Raw genomic sequence first — 22,261 nt, 5'->3', positions numbered from 1 at the left:
AAAATTAACGACGACGACGGACGACGGACAACGACGGACGCCAAGTGATGAGAAAAGCTCACTTGGCCTTTTAGGCCAGGTGAGCTAAAAAGTGTTATACTGACTGTAAAAAATCTGAGTTCATCAGTCTTTATAAAAACAAATGATGCCCCCACTTGCATATATATATATAAGTTATAAACGGACATAACTAAAGAACTGAAAAAGTGACGCTACCCAAACTTGTACTTGATCTGAGTTTTGCAGTAGTCAGCATTGTGTATAAGCATGATAAGTATCATAAAAATTCAACATCTTTTACATTTGTAAAGGGGCATAACTCTAGAAAATAAAAAGTGACGCCACACAAATTCAAACTTGATCTATGTTTTTAATATGGTAATGAGCAGTGTTAATTAGATTCAGGACATTTGGTTAAGGCAAACTAAAGTAAGAGAACAGAAATCAATTTCTGAACTTATGAACGGACAAACAGATTGACAAGGGTAAACTTTAATGCCCCCCACCCCTTCTGTTACAGTGGGGAACTCCATAATTTCTTTAAAAAAATCAGGAGCTGTTTAACCTTAAACCAAGGTACAAAACTCTTTCTTGTGTTAGATTTGTTCCCTTTAATGGAAATTTCAATCAATTTAGTACAGCAATCATTTTCTGTTCCGATCAAAAAACAAACAGTGGAGCATGTGCATATATATAAACCCCAAACTCAATATCAGGGGTATCAGAATCTGATCGGAATGAAATCAAAGGAAAATCTGGCAACCTACAGCAGGGACAATAATAAAAATAACATTCTTTATACATATTATAAGTTTGTATATATATAGGTTATAAAAAGGTAAATGGTCTTATTCAAGTTTCTTGGCAGAACACATTGATATGTATGGACACAATTAACTCCACTCTTAGGTAAAATATCAAACTGATCCAGATAAAAGACAAATTTATATGAAATCAATGTAATTTAAACATAAATATTACACTATGTACTCTTGCTATCTGTATGCAAGCAAGATAAAAATAAAAGCAGCCAAATTATAAACATAACCTTGTATCCAAGTCTCAGAAAACATCTGTTTATCTTTATAGCTATATATATACTTTATAAGGTGAATGACCTCTTGATATTTTTTTTCACCTGAGTGTATATATATGTATGAACCTTCCCACACTATCATATAAATGAAAGTTTGCAGAGGTTTTAAAGCAATATAAGTCCCATTAAATAAAGAATTGCCAGGTGCAAGAATTGGTCGCATTGAATAAAACTGCATAAAATTCATAGTAGAGTGCATTTCAGTTAAATAAGGACCAAAAATATGTTTTTGTCATTCAATGATGTCAGACATAATTCATTGTAATTTGTGTACACAAAAGTCATGAAAAAAATGGTTTTCCTTCCTACCAATCTGATAGTCAAGTCCTTTCAAAATATTTTTAAAGCTTGTTCTATGCTGTGTTATAAAGATATTGTCCAATATTAGGGGAGGGTTGAGCGATCAAAAACATAATTAATAATTCTGCATAAATGTACCTGCCCTAATTAGCCAAGATTAAATCGAGTAGTTTTCACTAGTTGCTGTCTGTTTGTTGTTCAATCTTTTGATATTGTGGGCCTTGCAGAAAATTGTCTTTTTGAAAATCATATAATATCTAGACTTACATGACTAAATTAAATCTAGTAACATAATATAATTAATAAAAAAAGAAAAGATTTGTAAATTTCAATTGGATTGTTTATCATACATGTCAAGTGACATGATATTTGCGTGTAATACACGCTTTTTCAACGGTTTACATGCGAGGATTTTGTCACATACGTGTACACGCTTTTTACCACTTTACACGCAATTACACGCTTTTTCGTTCCTTTCATTTTTTGGTCGTTAGTGATATCGCTATTCTCAGGTTTTTTCCTTATTCGGCGATAAATACAGAAAAAATCGAAGTAATTGTTTGGCTGTCATATTGTTTATTTTTCTATATGGACAAACAATAAAAGGTAAGTAGTTTGTGATTAGTTTTAACGATTTTGTGACTTTCTTTCAAATTCACTTTAATGGGGAAATGTGCACAGAAAGAGGTCACTTTCAGGGCCTGTACCGTCGTCTAAAGTGCCGATTGTTAAGCTAAAACGATGTGTACGGCAAGATTCAAGATTTATAAATTATATTTTGGAGTTCGAGTTTAAATGATCGAGTGACAAGTAACGCATAATTTGTGCATTCTATGTTGCAATGATAAAAAAAAAAAAAAACCAATACATGTGAGAGGAGAAATACAATGTAGCAATTTGAATAAGCATTTAACATGTTTATCTAATGGAAATCAAATTTATAAAACATTTTTCTTTTTCAATTTCTGTTTCAAATCTAGCCATTACACAACAGATTTCTACAGGCCATGGAGATAAAAAATATCACAGAACTGTTGGATCAGCTCTCATAGTACCAGCTTTCTTCTGATGAACTACCCAGCTTTAACCAGGCAATAGCAATGGGAGCAATGGCAGAGATGATAGATGACATTTTACATTGCCAAAAAAAACCAACATAATGACATTCTTTCAAATCTTGATGAAGCTGATTCAGTCAAATATCAATTCCTACTGTGGGAGAGCCTTTTCAATTATAAAGAAATTGACACTGAATTCTGATCAGAACTTGACTATGTTACATTTGTATTGTGTGCTGTTATCAAATAAATGTAACTAAACTTGAAACTGGCAGTTGTTTTGAATATGTGCCTAGTGGTGGTGCTTTAAAAGCAACATAACAGACCACTGTTTAATACAATAAAAGTTCACAGTAGAATATATATATTGTTTTTTTATCATGTTTATATTCACAAATTTGTATGAAATTATGAACATTACCACATTCATATTAACAAGACCGCATCTATGTCACGCGTTTTCACACATGCTTTTTGACATATCATGTCATGTCATGACATGATTTCCCATTGTCAGAGGTTGACATGTATGTTGTTTATTGAATTAGATGCTTACAGTTTCAACATTATTGTTTACAAAATAATAGTTAAAAGTCTTTGACTTCATTATTGCATGCATGTTTATTCAATTCAATTACTTTACAATATTTGCAAAGGCATTATTGTCCCATTTTCTCAGCAACTCAAAATCATAGTTTTTTGAAAAATTATTAATGAGTACCAAACTCAGCACTTGGTTATAAGCTAAACACTTTGACAAAGTTTATATAAAATTAAATTATTGTTTTGAAAAAAATTCCCAATTTTTTTTTTAATTTGTATTAATTGACAGAACAACCAAATGATATCTAATCTTGTAATAAATAGAAAGAACATTATCGTTGTGCAGGTTATTGAATAAAATCTGATATAATTTGCCTACTAATGTACATAATGTGTAATAAAATGCTCCGCAGGGCACAGCTTGATACGACTGAAGAGGGCGAACCCTGAACAGTTGGGGCAAGTATTGACACAATATTCAAGCTTGATACAGCTCTGAATTTATTTGGATTGTGATTAAATATTTGACACAGTATAGGTTTCTGACACAGAATGAATGTGGTCTAAGAACTTAAAAAAAAATTTAATTGGACATTTACCTATTATATGGTCCAATATCCAAAATCTAAATACATGGTTAGATTCAGCATATCAAAGAACCCCAAGAATTCCATTTTTGATGGGATCAAACAAAAAGTTAAATTTTTTGGACCCTTTTGACCTCAAAGTGAACCAATTTGATAACAGTCCCACAAATCATAAATCTAAATACATGGTTAGATTCAGCATATCAAAGAACCCCTTACATTCATTTTTTTTTAAATCAAACAATCAAACAAAGTTTTATTTTGGACACTGATTTGGACCAACTTGAAAGCTGGGCCCATAATCAAAAATCTAAATACATGTTAAGATTCAGCATATAAAAAAAAAAAAAAAAAATTCAATTTTGTAAAAATCAAACAAAACGTTTAATTTTGGCCCCTTTGGATCTCAATGTGAACCAATTTAAAAACAGGATCCAAATCCAAAAACTTAATACTCTGTTAGATTCAGCATATCAAAGAACCCCATATATTCAATATATTCTACTTTTTGGTATATAATTATCATTTTGCAAAGATTTGTCAATATTTCTTTGTCTTGTTTTTTTAAATCAACCATGTAAAAAAGTTAATTTTGGATGCTGATTTGGACCAACTTGAAAGCTGGGCCCATAATCAAAAATCTAAATACATGTTAAGATTCAGCATAAAAAAAAAACAAAAAAAAACAGGATTTCAATTTTGTAAAAATCAAACAAAAAGTTTAATTTTGGCCCCTTTGGATCTCAATGTGAACCAATTTAAAAACAGGATCCAAATCCAAAAACTAAATACTGTTAGATTCAGCATATCAAAGAACCCCAAATATTCAATATATTCTACTTTTTGGTATATAATTATCATTTTGCAAAGATTTGTCAATATTTCTTTGTCTTGTTTTTTTTAATCAACCATGTAAAAAAGTTAATTTTGGATGCTGATTTGGACCAACTTGAAAGCTGGGCCCATAATCAAAAATCTAAATACATGTTAAGATTCAGCATATAAAAAAAAAAAAAACAAACAAAAAAACAAGAATTCAATTATGTTAAAATCAAACAAAAAGTTTAATTTTGGCCCCTTTGGATCTCAATGTGAACCAATTTAAAAACAGGATCCAAATCCAAAAACTTAATACTCTGTTAGATTCAGCATATCAAAGAACCCCATATATTCAGTTTTTGATGAAATCAAACAAAGTTTAATTTTGGACCCTGATTTGGACCAACTTGAAAACTAGGCCCATAATCAAAAATATATAAATACATGTTTTGATACAGCATATCAAAGTACCCCAAGAATTCATTTTTTGTTGAAATCAAACAAAGTTTAAAATTTTAGATCCTTTGGACTGTAATGTTGACTAATATGAAAACGGAACCAAAAATAAACCAGATGCTCCGCAGTGCACAGCTTTATACGACCGCAGAGGTTGAACCCTGAACGTTTGGGGCAAGTATGGACACAACATTCAAGCTGGATACAGCTCTAAATTTGGATTGTAATTAAATAGTTGACACAGCATAGGTTTCTGACACAGAATGAATGTGGTCTAATGAACTTAAATTTTTTTTTTTATGCCTTTGAGCAATTAGATATTTCTGGCTATTGCACAATACTGTGCAATTGAAAATATTTGCTATTGCACAATACTGTGCAATTGAAGATTTCTTGCTATTGCGCAATACTGAGCAATTGAAAATTTCTTGCTATTGCACAATACTATGCAATTGAAGATTTCTTGCTATTGCTGAATACTGTGCAATTGAAAATTTCTTGCTATTGCACAATACTTAATATAATAATTTTGGATCCTGATTTGAACCAACTTAAAAACTGGGCCCATCAACAAAAATCTAAGTACATGTTTAGATTCAGCATATCAAAAAAGCCCAAGAATTCAATTTTTGTTAAAACCAAATTTAGTTTAATTTTGGACCCTTTGGACTTTAATGTAGACCAACTTGAAAACGGGACCAATAATTAAGAATCTACATACACAGTTAAGATACGGCATATCAAAGAACCCCAATTATTCAATTTTTGATGAAATCAAACAAAGTTTAATTTTGGACCCCGATTTGGACCAACTTGAAAACTGGACCAATAATTAAAAATCTAAGTACATTTTTAGATTCAAAATATTAAAGAACCCCAAGGATTCAATTTTTGTTAAAATCAAACTAAGTTTAAATTTGGACCCTTTGAACCTTAATGTAGACCAATTTGAAAACGGGACCAAAAATTAAGAATCTACATAAACAGCTAGATTTAGAATATCAAAGAACCCCAATTATTCAATTTTTGATGAAATCAAACAAAGTTCAATTTTGGACCCTTTGGGCCCCTTATTCCTAAACAGTTTGGACCAAAACTCCCAAAATCAAACCCAACCTTCCTTTTATGGTCATAAACCTTGTGATTAAATTTCATAGATTTCTATTTATTTATACTTAAGCTATGGTGCGAAAACCAAGAATATTGCTTATTTGGGCCCCTTTTTGGCACCTAATTCCTAAACTGTTGGGACCTCAACTCCCAAAATCAATCCAACCTTCTTTTGTGGTCATAAACCTTGAGTTTAAATTTCACTGATTTCTATTTACTTTTATATACTAAAGTTATTGTGTGAAAACCAAGAATAATGCTTATTTGGGCCCTTTTTTGGCCCCTAATTCCTAAACTGTTGGAACCAAAACTCCCAAAATCAATACCGACCTTCCTTTTGTGGTCATAAACCTTGTGTCAAAATTTCATAGATTTCTTTTCACTTAAACTACAGTTGTAGTGCGAAAACCAAGAAAATGCTTATTTGGGCCCTTTTTGGCCCCTAATTCCTAAAATGTTGGGACCAAAACTCCCAAAATCAATCCCAACCTTCCTTTTGTGGTAATAAACCTTGTATCAAAATTTCATAGATTTCTATTCACTTTTACTAAAGTTAGAGTGCGAACTAAAAGTATTCGGACGACGACGACGCCAACATGATAGCAATATACGACGAAAAATAAAAAATTTTGCGTTAGTATGAAAATCTAAATACACGGTGAGATTCAGCATATCAAAGAACCCCAAAAATTAAATTTGAATGAAATTAAACAAAGTTTAATTTTGGACCCTTTGAACCTCAATGTGGACTAATTTAAAAACGGGGCCCAAAATAAAAAATCTTAATACACTGTTAGATTCAACATATTAAAGAATACTAAGAATTCAAGATTAAAACCCCATTGAAATTTGTCAAGAAATAAGCAATATAGAATATTGTTTTTGGCCCCTTTTTTCTAAACAGTTAGGGCCATGACCCCCAAAATCTATCAAAACCTTCCTTTTTTTGGTATGGAACCTTATGGTACAATTTCAAAAAGATCCATACACTTACACACAAGTTAAATTGTCTGGAAACTAGAAAAATGCTTATTTGGACCCCTTATTCCTTAACAGCAGGGACTATAACCATCAAAATCAATCCCAACCTTCCTTTAGTGGTTATAAACCTTGTGTTAAAATTTTATTGATTTTTATTTACCTATACTCAAGTTATTATCCGGAAACCATCTGTTATCCGGCGATGCTGATGACTACGAAGTGATACCAATATATGACCAAATTTTTTTTTATTTTTTCGGTCATATAAAAATCCTTAGAGCAACAGATCCAACAAGTCAACTGTCATTATCCTTAGAGAAACAGGTTCAACAACTGTCATGACCGCATTTCTTGTGATACAATATTTTCCCACCCTCTACAATTAAATTTAATTTTCATAAAAATAACTGTCTGGAGAGAACAAATACTGCATCACACTAAATGCAGCTGTTAAAAATCTATTTTCAAATTCTTGCCCGATTTATACTTTTCGCAATTGATTGATTCTTTTTTAAATCAACATGTACATGATGTATGTACATTTGATCTGAGTTCTTCATTTCTTCCAGTCATGTTAGCAGAAATACAAATATGACATTAAATAATAGGTTGATTTTCTAAGCACTTTATATATATATATTATATTGAATTCCAATTGAATATTCTATGAATCTATTCTATTAAAAACTTCTACTTTTTGGTATATAATTATCATTTTGCAAAGATTTGTCAATATTTCTTTGTCTTGTTTTTGTTAATCAACCATGTAAAAACAAAATTCTAATCAAGTCAGTTATCAATATTCATCACCAAAATCATCAAAATCACGAAGATCTGTTATCAAGTCGTTTTTTACATCACCAATCTATGTATTCATACGACTATCGTGTTTATAGGATGACTTAATCACTGCCGTCTTTAATTTCATTAAAATCACAATTACCCTATCTTATGTCATACAACTAATTATATATTTGCTATTTTCCCACACAATGAGCAGTCATAAAGACATAACAGCAAATTGATTATTGATTCCCGCCTAACAGAGATATCTGATCTGAAATGACAGGAAAATGCTAGTCTCAATGGCCATTTAAATAGGTTGTGTAAATTCTTATATAACTTCTCTGGTCAAAAGAATAAAAATAATTCTTTCTTGAAACAAAACCAATGTCAGAAGCCAGATAAAGACAAAATCACTGTATCTCAACAGATAGTGAGGATAGATTTCTTAAAATTACATACATGAACAAATTTAAATCAAAGCCTAAATGAATGAAAAAATCACATAAGTTCCAATGAAGATACAGAAGGGACAATTAGGGAGAAGTATAACAGATTATAAAGTTCAGATGTACTAGTATATAAACCTGAGAAAGTTCAGGAGTATAACCTAATGCCTAAAGCCTTAAAAGGTTCATGTGTATAACCTGAAAAAGTAAACGAGTATAACCTTAGAAAGTTCAGAGGAGTGAGTATAACCTAAAGAATTTCAGGGGGAAAACCTGTTAAAGTTCAGTATAACCTAACATGCCTAAGGAAACTCAGGAGTTAAACCTGAGGAATTTCAGGAGTATCACCCTATAAAATTCAGGAGTATAACCTGATGAAGTTCAGAAGTATATAATACGGAAGTTCAGGAGTATAACCTGAGGAAGTTCAGGAGTACATGTATAACCTAAGGAAGTTCAGTAGTATAACGTAAGGAAGTTCAGAAGTATAACCTAAAGAAGTTCAGGAGTGTAACCTAAGAAAGTTCAGTAGTATAACAAAACTTGAAAGGAAGTTCAGGAGTATAACCTCAGGAAGTTCAGGAGTATAACCTAAAGAAGTTCAGGAGTATAACCTGAAGAAGTTCAGGAATATAACCTAAAGAAGTTCAGGAGTATAACCTGAGGAAGTTCAGGAATATAACCTAAGGAAGTTCAGTAGTATAACCAGAGGAAGTTCAGGAGTACATGGAGTATAAAATAAGAAGGTTCAGTAGTACATATATAACCTGAGCAAGTTCAGGGGTAAAACCTAAGGACAAGTTCAGGAGTATAACCCTAGAGAACTCAGAAGTATAACCTAAAGAAGTTCAGGAGTATATAACCTAAATAAAGTTCTGGAGTATAAACTTAGAAGGTTCAGGAGGAAGTTCAGGAGTATAACCTAAGGAGAAGTTCTGGAATAAAATTTAAACCTAAGGCAGTTCAGAAGAATAAAATAAGGAAGTTCAGGAGAATAACCAGAGTTTGTTCAGGAGTATAAAGTAAGATGGTTCAGTAGTATAAGCTAAGGAAGTTCAGGAGTCTAGCCCTATATATATAGCTAGTAAGTTTAGGAGTATATAACCAGAGCAATTTCAGGAGTATAAACTAAGAAGGTTCAGTAGTACATGTATAACCTGAGGAAGTTCAGGGTTAAAACCTAAGGAAGTTCAGGAATATAACCTGAGGAAGTTCAGGAGTATAACCTTAGGAAGTTCAGATATAAAACCTGAGGAAGTTCAGGAATATAACCTGAGGAAGTTCAGGAGTATAACCTTAGGAAGTTCAGATATAAAACCTGAGAAAGTTCAGGAATATAACCTGAGGAAGTTCAGGAGTATAACCTTAGGAAGTTCAGATATAAAACCTGAGGAAGTTCAGGAATATAACCTGAGGAAGTTCAGGAGTATAACCTTAGGAAGTTCAGATATAAAACCTGAGGAAGTTCAGGAATATAACCTGAGGAAGATCAGGAGTATAACCAGAGGAAGTTCAGGAGTATAACCAGAGCAATTTCAGGGGTATAACTGATGGACAAGTTCAGGAGCGTAACCTGAGGAAGTTTAGGAATAAAACCTAAGGAAGTTTAGGAATATAACCTGAGGAAGTTTAGGAGTATAACCTGAGGAAGTTAAGGAGTATACCCTAAGGAAGTTCAGGAATATTACATGAGGAAGTTACATGAGTATAACCTAAGGAAGTTCAGGAGTAAAAACCTAAGGAAGTTAAGGAGTATAACCTGAGGAAGTTCATGAGTAAAACCAGAGGAGTTCATGAGTACAACCTGAGGAAGTTCAGGAGAAAAACTTAGGAAGTTAAGAAGTATAAAACCTTCAGAAAGTTCATGAGTACAATGTTTAACCTAAGGAAGTCCAGGGAAGATTAGTTATAAAGCTAACTCTGTAATCCTCTTACAGTGACTTGACTGTTAGTGTTGCTCTCCACCAATTGCAACTCATTCAAAATTTTGACCCAATTGCAATTTGTTTTATTAAACCAAATTGTTCAACTGGTCAGGTCAAGTCACTGTAAAAAGAAATATTGTTTGTGTTGTTGATCAACTAACATGACTAAGAGGGGTGTAATTCAATATTAGGAGAGGAGAAATCTACCTCATATCACATGTACCTCAAGTTATTTTCATTCTGTACAAAATTCTGTGCTATACTTGACTTTTAACCTGTCAAAGTAAAAGTAAAAGTCTGATTATTGAGTGTTAAACAACATGTACTGTACACATAAGTTGATTAAATGTAAAATCTCTGGTGCTGGTGTTAATTTATGATGCACAAGAATAATAACTAATGACCAATGATCACCTGCCAATTCCAAATATAAACCAGATGCTCCGCAGGGCGCAGCTTTATACGACCGCAGAGGTTGAACCCTGAACGGTTGGGGCAAGTATGGACACAACATTCAAGGATTCAGCTCTAAATTTGGATTGTGATTAAATAGTTGACACAGCATAGGTTTCTGACACAGAATGAATGTGGTCTAATGAACTTAAAAAAAATATGTTTGCCTTTGAACAATTCACTATGCTGTTGAATATTAATCCTCTCAAAAAAATGTTTGAAGAAATTTTCTTTTTATTTATGAAATCTGAAATGAAAAAAATTGACCCCCCAATTTTTTTTTCACATCCCCCTTTCCCTTATTTCAAAACTGATCTCAATTCAAATTTCTAATGAAGTTTGCAACAATAACTACTCATTTAAATACATCATAAAATATTAAAATGTAAAAAAAGTGCTTGTTATTACAGAATGGTAAAGATTGTTTTAATCTATCAGTTGGTAGTAAAAGTGAATATACATTGTATATTGTATAAAACAATGATTTAAGTTGATTCAACTACTATTCTGGACAAAGAAAGATAACTCCAATTGAAATCCAATTGGAATTTCTTGCTATTGCACAATATTGTGCAATTAGATATTTCTTGCTATTGTGCAATACTGTGCAATTGAAAATATTTGCTATTGCACAATACTGTGCAATTGAAGATTTCTTGCTATTGCACAATACTGTGCAATTGAAGATTTCTTGCTATCGCTGAATACTGTGCAATTGAAAATTTCTTGCTATTGCACAATACTTAATATAATAATTTTGGATCCTGATTTGGACCAACTTGAAAACTGGGTCCATAATCAAAAATCTAAGTACATGTTTAGATTCAGCATATCAAAGAGGCCCAAGAATTCAATTTTTGTTAAAATCAAAATTAGTTTAATTTTGGACCCTTTGGACTTTAATGTAGACCAATTTTAAAACGGGACCAAAAATTAAGAATCTACATACACAGTTAGATTTGGCATATCAAAAAACCCCAATTATTCAATTTTTGATGAAATCAAACAAAGTTTAATTTTGGACCCCGATTTGGACCAACTTGAAAACTGGGCCAATAATAAAAAATCTAAGTACATTTTTAGATTCAGCATATCAAAGAACCCCAAGGATTCAATTTTTGTTAAAATCAAACTAAGTTTAATTTTGGACCCTTTGGACCTTAATGTAGACCAATTTAAAACGGAACCAAAAATTAAGAATCTACATACACAGTTAGATTCGGCATATCAAAGAACCCCAATTATTCAATTTTTGATGAAATCAAACAAAGTTTAATTACCCTTTGGGCCCTTTATTCCTAAACTGTTGGGACCAAAACTCCCAAAATCAATACCAACCTTCCTTTTGTGGTCGTAAACATTGTGTTTAAATTTCATTGATTTCTATTTACTTAAACTAAAGTTATTGTGCAAAAACCAAGAATAATGCTTATTTGGGCCCTTTTTTGGCCCCTAATTCCTAAACTGTTGGAACCAAAACTCCCAAAATCAATCCCAACCTTTCTTTTGTGGTCATAAACCTTGTGTCAAAATTTCATAGATTTCTATTAACTTCAACTAAAGTTATAGTGCGAAAACCAAGAAAATGCTTATTTGGGCCCTTTTTGGCCCCTAATTCCTAAAATGTTGGGACCAAAACTCCCAAAATCAATCCCAACCTTCCTTTTGTGGTCATAAACCTTGTGTTAAAATTTCATAGATTTCTATTCACTTTTACTAAAGTTAGAGCGCGAAAACTAAAAGTATTCGGACGACGGACGACGACGCCGACGCCAACGTGATAGCAATATACGACGAAAATTTTTTCAAATTTTGCGGTCGTATAATAATGACGTGTTGAAACTTGAAATATAAAAAAGAAGATGTGGTATGATTGCCAATGAGACAACTGTCCACAAAAGACCAAAATGACACAGACATTAACAACTATAGGTCACCGCACAGCCTTCAACAATGAGCAAAGCCCATACCCCATCGTCAGCTATAAAAGGCCCCGAAAAGACAATGTAAAACAATTCAAACGAGAAAACTAATGAAAGGCTATTTTAAAGAAAGAACAAAAAGAAAGTAGCCTTTTAGGCAGATAATAAAAGCATCACTGTCAATCTATAAAGACACAACCAAACCAACCTCCAAACATTCATGTTAATAGTAAAATTTACTTTCGGTTTCTTCTGTCTTAAGGCTAGACGAGTCGGAACAATGTGAATGGCCAGGCTCCAAAATAAAGTTTGAAGCCATTTTTAAGAGCTGAAATTTGAGAGTGAAAGTCTGTGAAACTTTTTTCAAAATCCAAAGCCTGTTGTTTTAGCAAAAATCACTCAGCAGTGCAAAACCAAACACAAATTTGGTCTTAACTCAAAATAGACTCCCATTCTAAATATCTGCTCAATAAACATTTTGTATATATGTATAAAAAAAAATCATCTGTATAATTGGTATTCTCTTTCGGTCCAGAAAAATTTGATGGTCATATAATTAAACTTAAGATTAAATCCTATTATCAATTATGGATCAGTTTTGTAAAATCAATTAACTCCATCCTAGTTTTTATACGCCCGTCAAAATTTTGACGGGACGTATTATCATGATTATGGTATATATATATACAAATGTCCGACGGCCGTCTGTCTGTCTGGCGTCCACGTCGCACCGTGACTTGAGAACCGCTTATCCAAATTTCGTGAAACTGAACAAAGTTGTTTTTTATGATGGTCAAAAGATATGTTTACTTTTTGGTGAAAATAGGAATTTACACTTTTTGAGTTACAGGACTTTATAACTATAACAGGGGTGTTTTTTTTTCAACATGTCCCGCTGTATCTCAAAAACAATTTATGATTATTGCTAAAAACTTTATACACACTTTTAAATTATATTAATCTTAAGATCTGCATATTTTTTGGTGATGATTCAAAATTTTATTTTTTGTTTTTTGTAAAACAAAGGGGGGTTTTCACATGTCGCGCCGTATCTCAGAAACTATTTATGATAATGGAATAAAACTTCTCTCCAAAAGACAAAGGTGTATCATGCGCTCATGGGGCATCTGTTTATTAATGTATGTTATACTAGTACATGTATAAGTTTTAGATGGTTTGGTTAAATACCATTGTATGTTTAAATTTTGGTCTGTCATGTCTGTATAAACTGGGTAGCAAATTTTAAAATATAATAAATTACTGTTCCAGCCAGAAATTGAACCTTGGGGCCCTGAAATAGTAAGACACCTCTCTACCATTTGAGCAAAATGAGTATTCCACTATCAAAGATAATGGAGATTGGTTGTAAATCTATTAGATATTGGGAATCACAACTATACTTTCCCCTCCTCAAGAGTCACTACTGTAATGATGATATCTTCCCGACTACCTCAAGTACCTCATACATCGTCATGTAATGTAGGTATCATTTTTTCTTACTGTGAGTTTTTTGTTGGGCGCCAATTTTGTAATCAGAGAGCATGATATGCCTTCCAAAATTAATCATTGTATAATGTACATGTACCAGCTGGAATTAGAACAAAGGACCACTGGTATACACATTGTTAAGCCACCACTCTACATGCACAAACTAAAAAAAGGAATATTCTACTAGTGCAGCTAATGAAGAACAGTAATAAATCTACTATTTTTAGGCCACGATTTTTTAATTTGTTGGTTTACGGATCCGCCCGACCCTACAACGTATTTTGCCGATTTCCAGAATAAAAATAAAATTGACTTTTCATGCTTTTTTATTCCCACCGACCCTAACAAATGCATTATCCCTGAAAAATAATTAAAATATTCTTTTTTTTATGAAATGAAATGCATTAATCACTAACAAAATTGATAACACTTTCTGCATGTTCTGTAGTGAAAAAATAAAACTTAGTTTTCTAAAAATAGATAAATCAATTATAACCATGATAACTGACCTTGAAATGTCGTTTGCGCAAATAATTTTGCGAAACGTAAACCTGTGTTTAAAACCAATTACACAATAAGTTTGTTTCCCGTATTTGTCATCAGTCCGTAAGATGCAGCATCTAGTAGAAATAGACTTGTCCAAATGTGGACAGGTGGAAGACATCAAGTTAAAGTACTGAATATTAAATAATCATTTGGAATTTTCTTGTTTCATTGATAATAAAAAAATATCCTCCATTTGGATAAAAAACGTGAATGCATGACAGCAGATTAACCCGATATTCTCGTTTTTCCAGTGAACGAGTCTATTATGTTTTTGACAAGTGTGTTGAAACTTATTTTTGTACGACATTTTTACATTTTTTTTCTTTATCAGTTTTCGTGCTTGAAGATCATAATTCATAAAGTTTTCTGGAATTGATTAAGAGCTACGCGAATTTGTTTTTCTTGTTTGTGAAATGACATTTAATTTTTTTTACAGGAAATTATTAGAATGTCATGCCATGTTTATGACAGCTGAGCAATAAAATTTCATCAAACTAAAATCTAAGAAATGATGACAAAGTAGCTTAACAAATATTTTGTTAGAAAGGTGAAATATATATTTATTTTGCATATTTTTCTGTCTTGAAAGATATTTTTTTTCTTTTTTTTCCCCGACCGACCGACCCGACTTTTCATAGGGTAAATACATAAACCAACAAATTAAAAAACCCTGGCCTTAGGGAAGCATAGTAAGTGGTCTCTGCATTGTTAATTCATTTGTATGCTTTTACATGTTTAATTAAATCTAAGTCTCATGCATTATACTACATGTACAATGTAGCAGGACTAGTAATACATGTAGCAATCCATAGTTTTGTAAGTTCCTGTGGCAAAAACCATTATAAGTTCCTCTGAGTTCTATCTCTAGACATTGTCAAGCTCATTCAACCATTCTATATCAGATATGACAGTTACAATGTATGTCATGTCTGTTTAACTACTGTGTGAATGGTCAAAAATACTTTTGTTCAATGCTATCAGGGATTTTTACACCGTCTTGTTTTTTTTAAAGTTTATTTTTATTTACTTGATTGCAATACTTGGCATCTTCATGAAGCTTTGTCCTTTCATGAGCAACTACATGGTGTGCTCTAGACTATCTAATATTGTTGCAAACAGTTATTTATAGATATTTGATTTTGTTATTAATATTATCTTGCCATTGTCAATTGATATTAAAAAGCATCAATGCATATTGGGCATAAAATCTTGTTTTTCTCTTTATACATGTTATTATATAGTTAAAAAAAACCATTTAATTTACATATATATGTCCTTTTTTAATGAGATACTATCTTTCAGGTTCTTTTTTCACTTCATCTGTTCATCATGTTCATTATTGTATTTTTTTTATTTCTATAATCTTTGAACAGTGGGTTTATCATGTTTATGCTCATCACTTTAAAAGCAATGGGCCATGTACATGTACTGAGGGTAGGAATGCTCTTTACTGTCAGACGTCAAACGGTCATTTTTGGCTACTGCTAGCGTCAACTTGTTTAAGATTTTACCGTTATTTGTCCAAATACCCTTATCATGATTCATCAGATGTATCAATTAATTTCTTATACGTTATTTTAATAGAAAAAATAATGTGAATCTCTTTAAAACCAGTCAATTTTTTATTGTTTAAAAAAGTGTACATTTTATCGTTTTACATCAAAAGTTACTGTTAACATTATTTGGCAAAATTTTTTACTGTTATTTGCCATGAACAGATGAAGGTACCCCCACTAGGTACGGAGGTTGTTTTAATGACTAGGATATATCTGGTAAATAAAATAACTTAATTTTTAGCTTCATGTACATGTTTGCTACAAAAGTTTTTTTCAGTGCTTGCCAGTTCCAGAACATACTTAATATCTTAGCTATTGAATAATATACTCTTCATTGTGTGAATGTGAATCAGGGCTAACAGAATCCTGATTCCAAAATTACCATGAGAACTGTATGTTGGTATGTAATTTTCTTCATCATAGATTACAGATTTGAATTAAATTAACCTACTTATCTGCTTATCGACTTAAGGCTCAAATCTTCAGGGTACATCATCACATGGAAGTGGACATTCATATCATACTACATGTACATGTATGACATGTGTATTTATAAACAATAATAATAAACATGATAAACTGTTCGAAGTTGACATGGGGTAGAATATAATGAGATTAATTGAAATTCTTACCCCGTGAATATAATATTGAAATAGCAGTCATTAAAAAGAAATAATTAAACAGCTTAAGATGAAATAGTTATACAAAAAAATAGATAAATCAACTGTGAAAATCGTCAAGTTGAAAAACAACAACGTGTTGCAGTGCTTATTTTGTGTGATACACAACAACTAGATGTACATTCGATGTGAAACCTACATCATCTTAAGCAGAATTACTCAATGTTACTGAATGTCAGAGGATCTTTTGTTGTCAGTACAAGCTGTTTGAGATATATTGTGTAATTTTACCTGCAAACTTTGATGTCATACCATTTTGTGCCTTACATCCGGGCAACATGTTTTCGTGACCTGAAACAAGGTCACGGTCAATACACAATGCACAGCGTGATTGTAGCGAATGTCACCACTGAATATTCTGTTCTTAACTTAAAATTATTCCGATTATTTCACACTAGCATTCCACTTGTCGAAATCAGTTCATTGAATATCAATCTGAAACTGATACAACTCACATTCCATAAATTTTACAAGATTGTAGAGCGATCACTGTGTTTGTAGTCATTACAGAATTGTCGTTCGTTATTAATAATCTAATCTTGCCGTTGGGCCAATTTAGTTCTTCGTGTTCTTCGAGTTTCACAGACATATATATAAATAGGAGTTGAAAAAAATATACAATTACAGCTGGGAACAGTATATATATTCCCGATTACAGTAACTAATTAAGATAGCATTAAAACTTAATTGGATATCTTTATCTTAAACTGTTTTAATGAATTTACCACAATTTAAGGGGCACTATAGCTACGAGTTAATATAAAACATCCATGTAAAGTAATGATATTTTTTTTGGTTCAATCATAATTTGATGAAAGTGAAATAGTGAAATAATAATTAACTTTTAGCAGCCAGTATGGTTTAATTTTGTCTAATTAAGCTAAGACAAAATTGTGATAAATTATTCACTTGCAAGTAAATAATTCAACATCATTGAATCCGTACTCATGTGACACAGGCACTCGTCTCATAAAAAATATCCTGTATACCTTTATATCAATGTTATATAAAGGTATACAGGGGGGCGGGGAATTCTGTACAGGAACCTTTCTTTGATGCTTTCAAGGGATACAATGTATAAGACATATGTCTTAAAAACCCTTACTTCCGGTTATATTCAAAAAGGCGGACATAGAAATATAATTTTTTTTTCATTTTGATATTCAACTTCTTTTTAAAATTTAAAGAAAGTGGGTTTTTTTTTGTGGTGGTCATTACATTTTAAGCTTTTAGTTATCCTCTAAACCACTAATTATATTCTGTAGTTGATATTTAAATACAAAGATAACACTTCCGGTAAAAAAAAAAAAACAATATGGCGAAAATGTCAAAGATGAGTCCACAATCCATATCTTCGATATAGAGTTTTGGATAGATTGACTAAAACAAATTAAAATCACTTAAGTACTAAAACATTTCAAAAATTACCACTATTTGGCAAAAAAAAACATGTGAATTCCCAATCACCACCATATGCACACGACGCAGGGCACGGGAGACTTGATTTTCCACTTTAACAACAACCGCGGCAACCTTTCTTACATCCACAATGTGCAAGCTTCTGACAAAATGATGAGGCCTCAGCAAGAGTTTTTTAAAAGTGATCCTCTTTGTCCCTTCGTCATACATTAGCGCCTGGACTGGGTAGCATCAGAGCCAATTTCAAGCTCGTTCCCTTAACACGTGTCTTAGTGTATTGTACGTTTTGCATGCTGGAAAAGACTAGACTAAGCTGAGGGAATAGTCTTAATTAGCCTTCCCTTTTGCGTAAATAGTTATTTCTTGCTTTGTTAACCATGCTAACCCCATCTGATAAGTTGGTGCGATCTTACAGTGAACACCGGTGATATAGCCGGATCAATTATCATTCTCTATTTTAAAGTCACATCTTCAAATGCCATCAATGTCTCCCACGCAGTCTTTTTTTTTTTTCCTTTTCAAGCAAACAGAGAACGGTATCACAACTGGTATATACATGGATCACAATATGTGTGCGTGATCAGTCATCGCTAGTGCATTTGAAAGGTCATTGATAGATTTTTATCCAAAGCTTTCCCCCTTCTAAACACAATCCATAGTTTTTCTACCCATATGTCACTGAATAGCGAAACAGTAATGACAGCATCATCAGTAACGAATGTTCGAATAAAGACTCGTCTAAGTTCGTGTTTCACTGCATCAGACACATGCACCATGATTCTAGTGTCAGCATTTTAATGTGAATATGGTGCTTAACCTGAAATACATCACGTGGTGGTTAAGATAGAATATCCTGAACATGTGTTGCTACAACTACCATATGCATCGGAGGTATTCGGAGGTCAACTCGGTAGCCAAGTAGATAGGGTCAAGACTAGAATTCACTTGAAACGAAGCTACATATTATCAAACCCATGCCCTCACAGTAAATTGTACTTTATATAATTTGGATAAATGTTTTACGTTGTTATAAATCAAATATGAGAATTTGAGTCAAATCGGTGAACATGAATTTTACAGCTAGTGCCCCTTTAGTTGTGTGTTAAATAAGATATCTTACTAAAAAGGTTATTAGATATCCTACCAAACTTTTATCTCATTTACTTGTTAAATAGATATGTTGTTTATTAGAAAAGATATCTTATTAACTACATATCAGATAAATTATTTATTATATGTATTTATTATGAAGATATTTCATGAACTTCATAAGATATCTGTTCAACTTAATAAAATATCATGAAATTGAGAAGAAAAAAAATATAAGCGGCTTACCATACATAAATGGTGACATTGGGGGTGTTCAGAATGGGGTGTTGCTAAACGGTGGAAACGGAATGCGGAACGGAAACGGAAAACGGAAACGGAAAACGGAAACGGAAAGAAGCGGTTTTTTGGTGGAATATCAGGGGGAATATGATGAGAACTGGCGAAATCAATAGAGAGTGATATAACAAAAGCACACAACAAATATGTCGAAAATATGACAGCAGATAATACAGAAAGTAGCACCTGTTTTGGAAATACATAACTTGCAGCTTTGAAAAAAAAAATACTTCCACTACAAATAGCCCTTGCAGAAAATGACCTTTAAAAAGCAGAAGCACTGAATGAACAATTAGCATCTATCACTTGGAAACTTTTTCAAAAATAAAAATCAGAGTAACTATAACTTATAAATTTCAACATGATAGTTCAATTCATTTTTGTCTCATCTTCATGCCAAGTCATTTTTTTTAGTTCTTACCGGGTTGAAGTAATAATTATTTTTTTAATATTCCTGCCCCTTACCGTGAAAATCAAATAGTTGGCCCATTTTTTTTAGCTCCCCTTATGATGTTTTTCTGAAGGAACAAATCCCACCAGATCTACCGTAATACCCAATCATAATCGTCATTGTTTGAAGTTTTGAACTTTACAGTAAATCAATTTATTTTGTCATCAACAATTCTTAAAATCTTTTGATGACGATTATTGCAACAGATATGAGACTTGATTGACGTATTGATCAATGTTAACAGTTGATCCGTTTGAAGTCAGGTCAGTGTAGCGTGAAGCATTTAAAAACGAAGTGGCGTTTCTTTTTGGGCTCATATTGTATCTACTCGTCAAGCAAAATCATGTGGGAAGAAGAATTTGCCAAGTTTCTACAGAGGTATGCTTAAATGTGTAAATATAAATGAAATAGAGTGACGTCATATGCAGGGGCGGGTCCAGGTAAGGGCGTAATGGGCGTACGCCCCCCCTTTAAAAAAAAAAAAAAAAAAAAAAAAAAAAAAAAAAAACTATCGTTATAATCTGCTAGTATTGTATTGAATGATGGCAATTTATCATATTCATTAATTAAACACATACTCTGATTTCTTTTTATACTGATTCCCCAATTTGATGGGTCATCTGCTCTACTTACCTTATCTTGATGAGCTAATTCAGCAACTTGATATGCGTTTTGGTCAAGAGGCTGTCTCTGTTGTTCGTGCCTTGTCAATTTTGCCTTTCCGAGTTCACCTCATCTCCGAAGAGATGGAGAAGGATGTTTATGATTATTACAATACTGATATGCCTTCGCCTGAAACATTCAGGCAAGAGAAGAGACTCTGGAAGTCGTTTTGGGAAAATCAATCGGACAAACCAGAGTCAATAACATCAACCTTAACTGATGTAAGGGCATGCTCGACTTTATTTCCAAACATCATGAAAGTTCTCTTCTTACTTGCTTTGACGAGCGTCACGTCAAGCTCCACCGAAAGAGCTAACTCATCCCTTAAGTTGATCAAGAATGATTTGAGAAGCACCATGAAGGAGGATCGCCTAAATGCTCTGCTTCTTTTATATATTCACAGAGACATTAAACTTGATTTTGATAAAATTATTGACGATTACGCCATGAGAAATCCACGTAAAATGGTTCTTATGAATCCACTCTAGTAATTGAAAATGAGAGTCCGTCAGTATTTTTCTGTGTTCATTTTAGGTTTTGCGTCAAGGTACATGTATACTAGAAATATGTATATTTCCACATTAAAGCAATACTCAGAACGAAAGAACTTTATTCTTCAGTGTTTATTTGTCTTGTATCATGTGTGTCGTTCAACGAAACCCGAACTTAATCAAAAATAGAGGGATTACTTCATAATTTGATGCTAAATTGTTGAGCTTCTGAGCTTCCCCATGGACCCTCAACCGTAATCACACCTCTCGTTCATAAAATCCTGGCCTAGGTATTGAAATGTTAAGTTACTCCTTATACCCTTGAGTTTGGAATTTCTCGTTATTGGTCTACTGCTGTTAAGATCCATCCAATCATTTTAATATACCATAGACAATTAATGGAGAAAACTCGGCATAAAAAATGTCACACCCTGACACTTTAACTATAAAATATACATGCTCCAAGTCAGGAACCGTTACATTAGTCCAATTCTCTATTATTTTATGTTTTTTAAGCCAAAAAAGGTCCAAAAAAAATTTCGCCTCGCTTCGCTCGGCGAAATATTTTATTCTACGCCCCCCTTTCAAATATCCTGGACACGCCCCTGATATACACATACAATAGTACATATTATTATCATTCCGTTTCCTTTATAACTTTCTCTTTTCGTAGTGCGGGTTAAGATAAGATTTAGATAAGATAAGACTTTATTGGTTTAAAATCCAATTTTTTTTTTTTATTAATCATGGAACCAGTCCGAACATCCTTACCTTGGTCTATTTAGGTCACAGAGAGATAAATACTAAGCGTGGATAAAATTTTCAATTGAAACAGGAAAATATGATGCACAAAGAAATACAGTACTCATTTGCATACTTGGAAACAATCAAACAAGAATTCGACGACATACACTTCATTGCAGTACCAGGACTTTGTCAGTGTGTTCGATCAGAGATGGGTCCGATTACTTTCAATGTAATTGATTAAATTACAATTACTTTGTCATTTGTACGATTGAATTAAATTAATGATTACATCATTTCTGAAAGTATCTGATTAAATTAATGATTACATTGGCAAAGTAATCATGATTACATC

At 32.4% G+C, this 22,261-nt stretch overlaps 2 protein-coding genes across 5 annotated transcripts in view; one reads left to right on the top strand and one right to left on the bottom strand.

The window, feature by feature from the left end:
• Nucleotides 1-17,282, bottom strand: part of LOC139490062 (nuclear receptor ROR-beta-like) — a 71,566-nt gene extending 54,284 nt beyond the window's left edge. The window contains exons 1-2 of one of the 4 annotated variants that reach the window (XM_071276921.1): nt 16,984-17,092; nt 10,331-10,382 (exon numbers count right to left, since the gene is read on the bottom strand). The gene's annotated coding sequence lies outside the window, so the exon portion shown is untranslated. Of the gene's footprint in view, nt 1-10,330; nt 10,383-16,891 lie in introns of all 4 variants that reach the window. The other 3 variants (XR_011656248.1, XM_071276914.1, XM_071276928.1) reach the window with 3 other exon arrangements.
• Nucleotides 17,283-20,754: 3,472 nt separating this feature from the next.
• LOC139483109 (52 kDa repressor of the inhibitor of the protein kinase-like) lies at nt 20,755-21,159 on the top strand. Its single transcript, XM_071267170.1, has one exon. The coding sequence runs from the start codon at nt 20,755-20,757 to the stop codon at nt 21,157-21,159; it is 405 nt and encodes a 134-aa protein (XP_071123271.1).
• Nucleotides 21,160-22,261: the final 1,102 nt, after the last annotated feature.

This window comes from Mytilus edulis, chromosome 1, assembly GCF_963676685.1.
Source record: "Mytilus edulis chromosome 1, xbMytEdul2.2, whole genome shotgun sequence".
Lineage (NCBI taxonomy): Eukaryota > Metazoa > Mollusca > Bivalvia > Mytilida > Mytilidae > Mytilus > Mytilus edulis.
This window is presented reverse-complemented; position numbering and strand designations above follow the sequence as displayed.

What these genes read in the sequence shown, in the direction of transcription:
- LOC139483109 (XM_071267170.1), top strand. Translation starts at nt 20,755, where the DNA reads ATGGAGAAGGATGTTTATGATTATTACAATACTGATATGCCTTCGCCT.